Source organism: Dermochelys coriacea, chromosome 2, assembly GCF_009764565.3.
Source record: "Dermochelys coriacea isolate rDerCor1 chromosome 2, rDerCor1.pri.v4, whole genome shotgun sequence".
Taxonomy (NCBI): Eukaryota; Metazoa; Chordata; order Testudines; family Dermochelyidae; genus Dermochelys; species Dermochelys coriacea.
Genome location: NC_050069.1, coordinates 241,709,613 through 241,724,110, shown reverse-complemented (window position 1 = coordinate 241,724,110; position 14,498 = coordinate 241,709,613). Strand labels below are relative to the sequence as shown.

Sequence of the window (14,498 nt, the reverse complement as noted above, 5' to 3'; positions counted from 1 at the left end):
GCTTTTCACAAGCCCACTTCCTGGTTCCTTTCCAGGGACCACTCTCGCAAGGAGATTTTTACAACAGGAGGTAAATTCCCTGCTCCTCAGGGGAGCCACAGAAATGGTTCCACCTCAACACCACAGGAAGAGGTTATACTCTCCTTATTCCTTGATTCCCCAGGAAGAATGGAGGATCAAAGCCAATTCTTAATGTATATCAATTAAACAAGTTTATCTGAAAACTAAAATTCTGCATGATATCCTTGATATCAATAATTCCCTTATTAGAGGAGGGCACATGGTTTTGTGGCTCTTGGCATGAAAGATGCATGTTTTCATATTAATATCCATCCAGTACACAGGAGGTTCATCAGGTTCTTCTTCCACCAAGAGCGCTACCAATTCAGAGTACTCCCCTCTGGTCTGATCACTGCATCCAGGGTGTTTACAAAGGATTTTTCAGTGGTGGCTGCTTGCATGAGAAGAGAAGGATTTAGTGTCTTCCCATACCTCAACAAATGGCTTCTTGCAGGCCACTCCATTGAGGGGTTCCACAGGGCAACCAATGTTTTGCTCAGCCATTTATCTTCCCTAGGTGTTTGCATCAATCACAAAAAATCCACGCTGACCCAACCCCTTCCCCCCTCCCCAGGTACATAGATTGCATAGGGGCATTGTTAGACTCAACTACAGCAACAGCATATCAACCTCTTGAAAGGTTTCAGGTAATGAGCACTCTTATGCACAAGGTCGTTATCAGACCCAGGACATCTGTTGGAAGTTGCCTTTCACTCGTTGGCCATTTGACTTCATGCACACACGTGCCAACATTCACCAGATTACATCTATAGTGCTTATAAGCCTGGCTTCTCTTGCCGTATTCACCAGTGAATGGCACCATAAACTACAAGGTCACAATTCCATCCTAGGTATTAGGCTCTTTTTCTTGTCTAGTGGACAAAACTGCAGGAGGTTCGGTTTGGAATGTGTTCCTCACACCCACACCTGAGGCAACCATAGTTACCAATGCCTCCCTCTTGAGTTTCGGTGTGCACATGGGTGAACATATGGCACATGGCATCTGGACCCCTGGGAGTCCAGAATGTACATCAACTTATAGGAACTCAGGCATTGCAGGCCTGACAGACCGTCCTTTCTCCCATCCATCCAATCCAAACATATTCAGATAATGTTGGACAAGATAACAGTATTTTATATAAACAAGTGAGGGGGAACTAAATCTCTGTGCATAGAGGCAGTCAGTTTCTGGAATTGGTGCATCAAACATAACTTAACCCTATCAGCAGCATACTTATCAGGGGTGCAAAATTCCCTAACAGACTGCCTGAGCAGACATTTGTCCACAAATCAAGAATGGGAGATTCACAATTTGTTTTTCAACTAGGTAGTTGGTCATGGAAAATGTCAGCCTGGGACCATTTCACCTCACAGGCAAACAGGAAGTTGCCTTGGTTCTGTTCCAGAGCAGCACTGGACAAAGACTCTTTTTGGGAGATGCCCTCCTGTTGTTGTGGAAGGATTGCCTGGCATTCTATGGAATATCCACCAAGACCGAGCATGAGTCATCTTCATCACACCCAGCTGGCCAAGACCGGTCTGATTCATCAATCTATTAACGTTCTTAGTACGACCACACATGAACATCGCCACATTACTGGATCTTCTAACGCAACACAGGCAAAATCACATACCCCAATTCAAGGCCGCTGCAACTCAGAGCCTGATATTTGGATGGGCATCGGAGATAGAATGCTCATGTTCCAAGAGGGTGCAATTCATCTTTAATCAAAGTACAAAAGATTCTGTAAAAAGCTTTTACTCAGCTAAATGGAAGCATTTCTCTGCTTGGATTCATCAATGCATATGGTCTCCAAACTCCACCAGAATCCTTGATATCTTAAAGAATCTTCTTATCCTTAAGTCTTCAGGTCATGCGTTAGGTTCCCTGCGGGTACATTTAGCAGCTATCTGTGCTTTCAATCCTCAATAGATAACTGTATGATCTCCAGGCACCTTGTCACAATTAGAATTTTTTGAAGGGGATTCTCAGATCCTTTCTACCAGCAGTTAAGGTCAAACCTCAGTCAGACCTCCGATTTTGGTCTGTCTCTTACCACTAACTAGCCACCTGCTTTTTGCTAGCCACCTGCTGTGTGACTGTCTGTCCGTGAAGGTGGCATTTCTGACTCTTCTAACATTGGACAGAAGAGTCAGAGAACTGCGAGCACTTATTGGCAGGCCCTCCATATACTACCTTCTGTAAAGAAAAGGTCTTGCTATGCCCCCACCCCAAATTCATACCCAAGATAGTTTGAGTCATCCACGTACCTGTATTTTTCCTAAACCACATGCCTCGGAAGAGGAGAGAAGACTGTATTCTCTGGACATTTGGAGGGCTTTGGAACAAAGGACATTAGAAAGACACCTAAACCTATTTGTTTCCAGAGCGATCATGATATCAACCTTTATCAGCACAAAGACTTTAAAAATGGATCTCCGGTTGTATTATCCTTTACTGACCAACTGGCATCCTCCACCCCCAGAAGGGGTAAAGGCTCATTTCACCAGGGAGCAGACTATTTCAGCTGCATCTCTGAGATATATCTAGCCATACTATATACCATATAGCCATACTAGATATATGTGAAGCAGCTACTTGGAGCTCTTTTCGTACCTTCACCAGGTCTTATGCCCTGGTGAAGTAGTCCACTGCAGATACAACCATGGGACAGCAGTTCTACAGTCAGCTATCACTTCTGCATCCTCACACCCACCACCTATTTATTAATCGCCCACATGTGGAATACATATAGGGGACCATCACATGAAGAAAAAATGGAGGTTAGTTACCTATAACTGGAGGTTCTTAAAGATGCGTTTCCCTATCTGTATTCCACTGCCTGCTCTCCAACCCCTCTGCTGCTGATTGGTTACTCTGAGGTAAGAATGGAAAACTGGAGAGGCATCGGCCTGCACTGCCTTCCGTTGGGAACACAAGGTGAGCTATGGTACATCTGCGGGCCAATACACGCTGCTTGCAAGAAATTCCCGCCTTGGGTGCATAGCACACATGCGTATCCCATCCATGGAATACAGATAGGGACCATTCATCTCAAAGAAGCTCTACTTACAGGTAAGTAACCTTCATTTTCCTATTCAGATTTGCAACAAAAACGATATTTACACTACAAAGATTTGTATAAATGAAGTAGTATGGAAAACAAGGCACGTCAAGCTAAACTGTACAGTTACAAGATACTAGTTTAGTGGGCTGACTTTAACTACTGAGCCAAAAAAAAAAACTAGAGAGAAATTCACATATGTAAAGTCGATAGGTAAAAATCGGTATGTTCTTTAAATATTTTGGGAAGATGCATTCCTACTGTGTCAACTATAGCCTGTCCTAAAAGTTTGAGCTATCACACAAGATTGCACCTATGACCAAGAGAATATTTGAAATGTATTGTCATCATTATTCCAGAATTGGTTATCAATTCAAATCTTCAGTTCCTTACAATTACAGTACCTGTCCATACTGCAGTTGTTTTCAAAGCAGCAAACCTCTGTGCTCATTTCCTGTTTATGGAAAACCAGTAGCACTGTACATTTCTTAATTACTAAAATGCTGAGGAAATTAACGGTATAGGTGGCGTATAGGAAGTATACAAAGTGGATAGACACACTATCCCTTTTATTGGACAGCATGGGACAATTCCACAAGGCAAGATGCCTGACTGTAACTCAAATCATGAGTGAACTGACTAACCTGTAACATTGCAATCTGAACTTGTAAACTGTCAAGTAGCGTAAGAAATAGTTTGCCAGGATACTTGTTGATTTTTAACTCTGCTTCAGTTCAGCCATTGTGCTGCAAACACTACTGTGAAAAGAATTCTTGTGGCTAACTTACGTATAACCACAAAAGCAAACCTTTGAACTATCAGACTTTCTTTTCAGATAACCTACTTGAGATGCAGTTTCTTGGGTAAATTCATCTTTTAATAAATTTGTAGCCTGTCACGCTGTTAGTCATTAATGCAATGTCTCGGAAGAGATTCTAACAATTGGTTGTGCAGAGAAAACAAACTGGAAAAAGAAGAGTTATTGAAATTTTGTTGCAGTGTGCCCCGTTAGATGTTGTACAGCTGTTCTTTTTAAGGTCCAAATTCAAAGCCTATTCAAGGCAATTTGGAGTTTTTCCATGGACTTCCATAGACTTTGGATCAGGCTCTAAATCTTAACACTTCCGATTACTTTTAATTTTTAACGTATCAAAAATGGTTACTAAGATTTGAGGTGGTATTCTGAACTTACTGTATTGGGTTTTGTTAGGAAATATGAAAGAGCTCAGATGCTACTGAACTGCTAGCATCCAAACCTACAGCCCTTGTAGTCCTAGAAAGTTGGTGCCATATGGAAGCCTTACTTAAACTCAGTACTAAGGTTCAGTGCCTTCTAAAAATTATCAACCTACTAATAGTACATTACTTTCTATCAGAACTTGAGTAAGAATTTTTTAAAATTCACATGCCTCTTTAATTTCTAACTAGTATGTTCAATCATCCTAGAGTTCAACATTCTTAGAATACCCTCCGTTTTAAAGAAGCCTCAGAAGCCTCGTTACGACAAATCAGAATGATTTCTGATGGAAATCTTCACAATCCAAATGTGGCTGATCTGAAGAAACTGAAACTGTCAACAAAAGTATTTTATATTTACAATGAGTTCTTAACTTCAAAGTTCACAATTTTGTGCTCTTATGGTGCACTTGTACTTCTCTTGGGTATCATTGTTCTACTTCAATTTCTATCTAGGCTTCCTAGCTTATGTTGGGGAGATGCACCCGTGTAGCACAATTCTTCTAACATGGTTTCAGATATAATTGATCTTAAAATAGCTAGACTTGATGTTTGGTCTTCATAAGTACCTGAAAAAAAGGCACTGTGTGATCTGAGAATTAAAAATATAATCTACTCCATAAGTATTTACTTACTTGGTCCTTGGACTGCAATATTGAAACAAATCTAAATCTAAGACAGATATGTACAGATGAAAGATTTGGGATCTTCTCCTTTGTCAGATAGTACCACATGAAAACTTGAAAAGCTATTTTCTAGTGAAATTGTCACAAGAATATGCTTCTGTGAGCGTTGATATTAAGAGCTACACTTCACAATTTTATTACTAAAAATTGAATGGTAGAACTAGGAGCTAGAAATAAGCTTTACCAGTTGGAGCTGATCACCCATCTTGTCTATATGTCAGATTTTCAAGCATGTATGGAGTAAGAGCTAAGAAGTAATAAAACTTCCATAAGTTTGCACAGCAATTAAAAAAAAATTAAAGTATCATCTTAGAATTTGTTTTTTAAACTGATTACCCATTTCAACAAGTTTAGAATTTCCCTTCATTACCTGGATCTTATTGACATTCAAGATTCTGGGATCCTAAGCTTTCATGTTTACATAACAAACTTGGTTTCACTTTACAATCAAGAACAACGTATGCGGTAGAAGAAAGCAAAAGGGATTCTCTCTGCAGTCCTTATAGTTAGCCTGTTTTTGGCAGATGTTAATTTGCTGTTAATCCACAAATATTAGTACTAAATGGCTTTTCATAGAGATGAATAGATTTTTTTTTTTTCTGAAATATATTTTGTTAGAAAAGCTGTTGGAGAAATTCAGTTTTGCACTTATGGAAAAAATAGTGAAACTGTTTAATTCTTGATCTGAAATTCAAGACTTTTTAGAACCTCTCCTTGACTTTACAATGATGAGCAGTTTTGTCATGAAGACCTATAATTTCACAGGAGAGCCTTGCACAATTCCAATCAGATTTGTACAAATGCACTGAAAATAAAGGATACTGAAGATGAGATGCTTTCTTGTAAAGTAAGAACACTTAAAAGGTTTTTGTTTTGTTTGGTGTGTGTGTTACACAAGGAAAAACCAGTTCCCAAAAACTTCTGCCTCACCACAGTGTCTTACTAGTAGAGCTAAACACACTGTTGGCCTAGTGGCCTACAAGAGAACTCTGATCTGTACTCAATACAGGAGGAAAATTAAGAAGCAGATTAGGAGGACTGTAAAAGAGCAAAATAAATCTGATTTGTTTTAGCCAACTAGGATGTGTTCCTTTAATGCAGACCCCTTCACAGAAAAATCAGTCTCAGTTGGGTTTGGACAGAGTATATTATCAGCATTCTTGATTGGTTATGTCATCAGTGTATGTAGGGCTTTTCCATAGGTAGCTCAGACTAAGAAGTTAGCTTCTCTAACTAAAACACTTAAAACAAATACAGATTATGGCCCATATACTGGACTTTTTGTTATGTGAAAGTAGCATTTTGACATAGTATGGGGTGAAAAATATTGTTACATTCCTGTAACAGTTTCCAGCAGAGGGTGTTTAAGTAGTTTGCAAACTTTGACTCTCAGTAATAACGCTATGAGAGAGGTATTTCCTCCTGTCTGTAAAATGGATGCAACTGAAGTATGAGGATGTGAATAGCCCAGGATCACACACCAAATCTTTGGCAGAGCTGGAAATAATGCTTGGAGCCCATGACTATCTGGTTCTTTAACCACTAGAAAAAAATAAATTGTCATTTGTCAATGCTTTGGGTATAATCTCAGTGTCCAGAAATTATAGGGGAAAAAGCTAACAGGAGTTTGTACTGCTTATGCTGGGATTTTCAAATACGCCTAAGCCAACTGCCATTGAATTTCAATTCTTCCTTAGGCCTCTTTGAAAACTTGAGCCTAAATAATTAAAATGCTGTGGGTGCAGATCAGTTTTTTCTTTTCACTTGCCTTTTAGAATGGTTACTGCAATTATTTTGATAATGGCTGGCAAGGTAATTCCTGTATGGACTGCAATAATTCATTGAAATGCTATTGGAAACTACATTCATTTGTAAATCTAAATATCTCCTTCCAAAAGTACCAAATTAATATCTCTGTCAAATACTACTATGAACAATGACCACGCTCAACACTTTTTTGTACAGTAACTTTGTTAAACAAAAATGTAAACTTCAGTTAACTTGTCATTTTAATTTAATATTCAAGTGGTTTAGGCCCAAAATATAGTGTTAAAACTTTGATGGATAGTGTTTTTATTGCTTCCATGCTATTACAATATTTTATTGTTGCAAAAGAAAATGTTTAAGGAATTTGAAAGTAATTATATGCAAATCAAACTGACCAGTCTGGTTTCATTGTTCAAAGTATTAATGATTAACTGGATTCTTTTTTTCTGATAAAAGAAAAGGAGTACTTGTGGTTTTTTTCCCACCAAATGCATTCGATGAAGTGAGCTGTAGCTCACGAAAGCTTATGCTCAAATAAATTTGTTAGTCTCTAAGGTGCCACAAGTACTCCTTTTTGCAAATACAGACTAGCACGGCTGCTACTCTGAAACCTTTTTTTCTGATGTAATCAATGATGATAAAAGAAGTTGCGGGTAATTGTGGGGCGGGGGCCAGGACTAAATTATCGAGTGTCCCCTTAACATGGCTTTTAATTTACAAATTATATTTTAAAACCGTACATATTATACAGTCTTTTCATTTATGAACTAATTAGTTTGGTACTCTGCTATCCTAGCAAATGTATCATAGCTGATAACATAGCTGAAATGTAAAATCCTGAATTCAGCTTTTGGAAGGTAAAAGGGGGCCATAATTTTAGATAAACTTTGTTTAAAATATACATGCAGCTTTATGTTGCTATAGTTTAAGATTCCAATTGATGAACAATGGATTTTTCCTCTTTTTAGTAAATCATTTCAATTCATTTTTTAAGCAATACATCTACAAACTTGTTAATTTAGAATGCAAAGTCCTTTCACCAAATTACTAAGAATGAACAGGAAGAAAAATAATCTAAATTGTAAAATCTTAACTTTCCTAGTCCATTATTTGTATGGATACTTTAAACTTTTAACTTCAAAACACTATAATATAGCACTAACTAGTTATAATTCACTAATAAAAAGATTTATGTAAATAAAATACCTACTAACGCAGTAAATGTGTTTGGTTTTTTTTTCAAATCTTTAAGACCAATCTCAATTCAATTTGCCATATTTTTAAAAGAAATATGTTGGAAAGTGATGCAGTGCATTACACATGGCTATATATAAACAACCACCGTATGCCTATTCACTAAAGAACTTGATCAGAAGAGCTTCTAACTTGTTTGAAATATTATGCCATTTTACTGTGTTCAGCTGCTAGATACAGAGACTCAAATACTACAGTGATGGGCAGCAGTATAAAACCCTAAAATAGATTCTGTGATGATTTGGTGCTCTTTCAATACATAATCAGAAGAAAGATAGATAGATATAGATATAATGTACAAGATCTTAATTTGTAGCTGCGAATGATGCAAATATTTCAGAGAAATTCATAGTTGAATGTAGGCTGAAGACGTATGATCTCTAGATACTACTTATGGATTAACTTGTTTGTTCTGATTTCAAATCATCACGAGCCATTTGATTAACTATTCTATCCTCTAGAGTTCAGCAAAGATTAAAAACATTTGTCTCCCCCCCCCCCCCCCCCCCCAAAAAAAACACATTAGATGCATGTAGTCTGATAGGAGTACAGATTTTCTGCCGTTGGGAATAAAGGATAAAAGCTTTGGCCAAGATACTATATTTCATGAACAAGCATTTAAGTCCTGTGTTGACTTGTAGACAGTTGGATACCTTCCATTTGGTAACAGTTGTAACTCTGGAAGGCATTGGAAGTTGTTCCATAAGAATGTTCACAATATTTGTTTTGAGAACATCCATAGAAATTCAGGGGCCTGAAATTTAATTTGGGAAAACTCACAAGGTGTGGTCTAGGCTGACTCTGTAATGGATTCAATCTGCACCATCATCCCACTTTTAAATTGGCAATAGAGATTTTCTTCATTAAAACTATACAAACCATTTGGGGGATTCAAAATGAATTTTATTTTTTGTTTTTTAGAACTGATCTCTCCATAGACAAATTAGTATAATACAGTGTCTTTCCTCAGACATCCTTCTGTAAATCAACATAAACAACTGCATTCTTATTGACTGGATTTTTTTTCCAGGTGGGTTAACTGGGGAAAATTGTGACATTTGCACATGTTATGACTAATGTATCACTCTTTAAGAGCTCCTTTATGGAAGAAAATAACTTCAATGAAATTCTCCATTGATGGAGTTGACAGTGTGCATGATTATTTTATTTTTATTTTTTTTAAATACGAATATAGAAGGTATTTTAGTCTATACAAAACAGAGGGTGGTGGGAACAGTGAAGTTTGTGTTGAGAGATCATAATGTGGTAAAACAGTCTTTGTTAGTAAACATGAAATTCATTTTTGTATTTTCAACTAAATATTAAACCTGAGGGCTTTCACCTGTGAGGTGGTGAACACCTTAACTCCCATTGGAGTCTGTTCAGAATGCTCAGCATCCCACAAGATAATGCCCCAAATCTGCACATATGAAAGTTGGTCTTAATGTACTGCACTAAAACACAATCTTTGCAAATCAGTCTTATTTGAGTGGTGGTTTGTGCCAATCTGGGTTTACTCCCTTAAATTCAGTTAAATGAGATTTCTTCACTCAAATATTGTAAGCTAAGGGCAGAAGATGTTTAATACTTCACCACAAATGTGTTCAATGGGGAAAACTTAGTTTGGACAAAACTGCTAGAAGGATCGTAGTCTGTTGCCATAAAGATGCAACAAGGTTCTTAGGAATTTGCTGTGGTATGTTGAAACAGTTTTGCTTTAGGATTCTAAAAGATGTGTATATATACAACATATACATATTTTGATATAGTATTTTCTCGTTTTTATATTTTGTTCAGCATTTACAGCCGAACAATACCAGCAACATCAACAGCAACTGGCACTAATGCAGCAACAGCAGTTTGCACAAATTCATCAACAGCAAGCAAATAGTAATTCCTCTGCCAACACTTCACAGGTGAGGGATTTGTCTGTGCTATGATTTATCCCTCATTGTTTCCCACCAGGGTTCATCTCTAATTGTCAACTGTTGCCATAGAACCTTGAAACTAACCAACAGGAAAGTGGCTTTCGCCTGAATCTACATCATAGCCATTCTGTAAAGTGTTTAGAAGGGACACTGCAGGTGAGTGTGGCAGGCATTGCCTCTGCTCCCTCTTAACAAAAACCAAAAAGATGAGTGAATCAATTAAATGAAATACTCAAAAAGATTCAGGAATACATATTGCAAAGAATTCCAGCCATGTTGTTATCCTGTTGACTTATGTATGGCTGTGCTCTGAGGCCAGATTTTTACCTTTTAATAACAATGTATAAACATGTCCTGTCTTTAGTTGTGAAAATATCTAACAGCTAAATATGTAACATTTGAAGTGTCAATGCACAAACACAAAGTTCAGAAGTTGCTGTTGGACTTCTGAACCTCCTTGAATCTTCCAGATTGGTTTGGAAATCTTGTGAGAAATGCTATGGAAGGACAGCATGTTGTGCATTTAAAATACTTGTGCATGTTTTAGTACTGGAATTATAAGTACATGGGAAATACTGCATTTAATTATTTAACTTTACCAAACATCAGAAGTTTGGTTTGAGGGAACAGTTCTTTCTTATCTGCACTGGTTTGTGCATTACTAGTTTATGCATAAAAATAGGAAGAATACTGACCTTTTGAAACTTGATCACATTTATTTGCCACTTTTCTTCTTAGGGTTTTGTTTCCAAGACATTGGATTCTGTCAGTGCTCAATTTGCTGCTTCAGCTTTGGTAACATCAGAACAATTGATGGGATTCAAAATGAAGGATGATGTGGTGCTTGGAATTGGGGTGAATGGCATCCTTCAGGCCTCAGGTATAGACCTATACAAATCTAAATTCATTCTGATTGTATTTTGCTTTCATAGTTGGTATGTGAAATCCCTGTTTGGAGTCTCAGATTCTTATTTTTTTTTTTAAATATCATTCTTCTGTAGGAGTATACAAGGGCTTACACCTCAGTAGTACTACACCTACAGCACTTGTACAAACAAGTTCATCGTCAGCAGCCGGTTCAACCTTGTTACCGCCTTCAAATATAACACAGACTTCGAGTTCCCACAGTGCACTGAGTCACCAAGTAACTGCTGCCAACTCTGCAACAACTCAGGTCCTGATTGGGAACAACATTCGATTAACTGTACCCTCATCGGTTACCACTGTAAACTCTATTTCCACACTCAATGCACGACATATACCTAGGACTTTAAGTGCTGTTCCATCATCTGCCTTAAAGCTGGCTGCAGCAGCAAACTGTCAGGTGCCCAAGGTTCCAGCTTCATCCTCTGTGGATGCAGTACCAAGGTAAGTCCTGTATGTGTCTGAATTTTCTTCATTTTATTTTATGGTTTTCCACAATGACATAACTGTAAGCTGAGAAACCCAGAATGTTAACCCAAAGCTGCTGTTCATGCTCTACCAGACAGTACCAATCAAGGGGAAAATTCATCTCCACTAAACGCAATGTAAAACCAGCCTTGTTTATCCATTTGAGAGTCAAATTACTGCCTCATAAAAGGGGAGAACCTTCTTATCATGCTCCTTTAAAAGAGGTGATACTGTCAATAGATGAATGACCTTAGGGAATCTGGATCAATGGTCATCCAAAGATCTTTTTACACTTAGAACATTGGCAAAGCTTTCAGGGAGTACCTGTGTAATGCAGAACTTGTGAATTGTGAATTTTTTAAAATTTTGTAATAAAATTATCAGGTTTTAAACTGGAAATTAGGCTGTTTTATTTATTTCTCATGCTTTCAGTCAGTCTTAAATGTTTATAGGAGCCATTATGTATTATTATTATTATTATTTTGGTAATGAACTAGTTAAATATTTCAGCAGAGGTCTGTGATTTATAAACTGAAGAAATTATATCTACTGTGTGCTATTGCATATAATTTGTGAAGTAGTAGATATGGGTCTCTGGGAATATCCTTTTCTGTTCAGTTCTTCACATTACTTAACAAAAATGAGGGACTTCCATACCAGATAGTTGCTATTTATGTTTTAATTGCTTGTCTTACCCCTTAAATAGGAGTGAGAGCAGTTAAGAGAATTATTCTAAATGGATGCCATTTCTAAAATATACAGGCTACTGCATAGTATGTGATATATTAATTCTTTGTCAGACCATTTAAATTACTGTACTTAATTTATTTACTCTTAATGTGTTCTTATCCTCTTTACTTTTAATTTGATTTTCATATCGAGTTCTTAGTTTTTCCTCTTTTTACTCTCCCAAGATTTTTTACCAGTATATATTGAGTTTTGGTGGTGACATTTTTTTTTCTACGTGTGATATAATTGTGACAATAATATGGCATACTGCGCATCAGTTGAAACAAAACACATTTTCACATTTTGTTAAAACAAGGTTATCAATTAATCGCAGTTAACTCACATGATTAACAAAAAAATTGCGATAAAAAAAATCAGTTGCACTGTTAAACAATAGAATAACCATTGAAATTTTAAATGTTTTTGTGGTTTTTCTACGTCTTCAATATATTGATTTCTATCACAACACAGAATACAAAGTGTACAGTGCTCACTTCATATTTTTATTACAAATATTTGCACTGTAAAAATGATGAACAAAAGAATTAGTATTTTTCAGTTCACCTCATACAAGTACTGTAGTGCAATCTCTTTATCATGAAAGTGTAATTTACAAATGTAGATTTTTTTTACATAACTGCACTCAAAAACAAAACCATGTAAAACTTTAGAGCGTATAAGTCCACTCAGTCCTACTTCTTATTTAGCCAATCGCTAAGACAAACAAATTTGTTTACATTTACAGAAGAAACTGCTGCTTGCTTCTTATTTACAGTGTCACCTGAAGGTGAGAACAACCATTCGCATGACACTTTTTTAGGCAGCATTGCAAGGTATTTACATGCCAGATATGCTAAACATTCATATGCCCCTTCATGCTTCGGCCACCATTCCAGAGGACATGGTTCCATGCTGATGATGCTCATTAAAAAAATAATGTATTAATTAAATTTGTGACTGAACTCCTTGGGGGAGAATTATGTCTCCTGTTCTGTTTTACCCGCATTTTCCCATACATTTCATATTATAGCCGTCTCGGATGATGACCCAGCAATGTTTGTTTTTAAGAACACTTTCACAGCAGATTTGACAAAACACAAAAGGTACCAATGTGAGATTTCTAAAATAGCTATAGCGCGTGACGCAAGGTTTAAGAATCTGAAGTGCCATGCGAAATCTGAGAGGGACGAGGTGTGGAGCATGTTTTCAGAAGTCTTAAGAGCACCAGTTCGATGCAGAAACTACAGAACCTGAACCACCAAAAAAGAAAATTAAATCTTCTGCTGGTGGCATCTAATTTCTCAAAGAGAAATTTCTCAGCCTCAAAGAGAAATTTGTCTGGAGCAGGGATTTGAGGAAAGAGCGGGCAGTAGCCAGATAGACTAAGGTCCCTTCTGAAGATATACTCCTAGTGTATTGTCCAAAAGAACACGTTTCAGAGTAGCAGCCGTGTTAGTCTGTATTCGCAAAAAGAAAAGGAGGACTTGTGGCACCTTAGAGACTAACAAATTTATTTGAGCATAAGCTTTCGTGATGAAGTGAGCTGTAGCTCACGAAAGCTTATGCTCAGATAAATTTGTTAGTCTCTAAGGTGCCACAAGTACTCCTTTTCTTTTTGTCCAAAAGAAGTGACTCAATAATAAAAGGAAATAACTTTGGAGTGTTATCGAGCAGAACCTGTCCTGGAATGGTGGTTGAAGCATGAAGGGACTTATGAATCTTTATCGCATCTGGCACGTAAATATCTTGTGATGCCAGCTACAAAAGTTCCATGCAAACGCCTGTTCTCACTTTCAGATGACATTGTAAACAAAAAGTGGGCAGCATTATCTCCTGCAAATTTGAACCAAACTTGTTTGTCTAAGCGATTGGCTTAAGTAGGACTTAGTGGACTCATAAGCTCTAAAGTTTTACATTGTTTTATTTTTGAATGCAGTTTTTTTACATAATTCTACATTTGTAAATTCAACTGTCAAGATGAAGCGATTGCACTCTACAATACTAGCATTAGTATTGAATTGAATTGAAAAATATTTATTTTTTACAGTGCAAATATTTGTAATAAAAAATGTAAAGCGAGCATTGTACACTTTGTATTCTGTGTTGCAATTGAAATTCATATATTTGAAAATGTAGAAAACATCCAAAAATATTTAAATAAATGGTATTCTATTGTTTAGTAGCACAATTAATCATGGGATTAATTGTTTTAATCGCTTGACATCGCTAGTGAAAATTCTCAAATCATCCAAGGAAACTTAGCAAACAGTTTGTTTAGATTTACTTAATATATAAATGTCGAAATTTATTTTTCCCAGTATTTCGATAAATATTTTGCGTTAAAAGTACTAAATTACAATTTTACAATGTTGATGAATGGA

The 14,498-nt window shown here is 36.8% G+C and overlaps 1 protein-coding gene across 6 annotated transcripts in view; it reads left to right on the top strand.

Moving 5' to 3' along the window:
- The window catches only part of EPC1 (enhancer of polycomb homolog 1), a 114,040-nt gene that overhangs the window by 98,099 nt on the left and 1,443 nt on the right, over positions 1 to 14,498 (top strand). For 4 of the 6 annotated variants that reach the window (XM_043509544.1, XM_043509545.1, XM_038393043.2 and 1 more), the window contains 4 exons: positions 9,866 to 9,984; positions 10,066 to 10,152; positions 10,735 to 10,876; positions 10,998 to 11,364. In XM_043509544.1, coding sequence (XP_043365479.1) covers positions 9,866 to 9,984; positions 10,066 to 10,152; positions 10,735 to 10,876; positions 10,998 to 11,364 — 715 coding nt within the window. The remainder of the gene's footprint in view (positions 1 to 9,865; positions 9,985 to 10,065; positions 10,153 to 10,734; positions 10,877 to 10,997; positions 11,365 to 14,498) is intronic. The other 2 variants (XM_038393039.2, XM_038393037.2) reach the window with 1 other exon arrangement.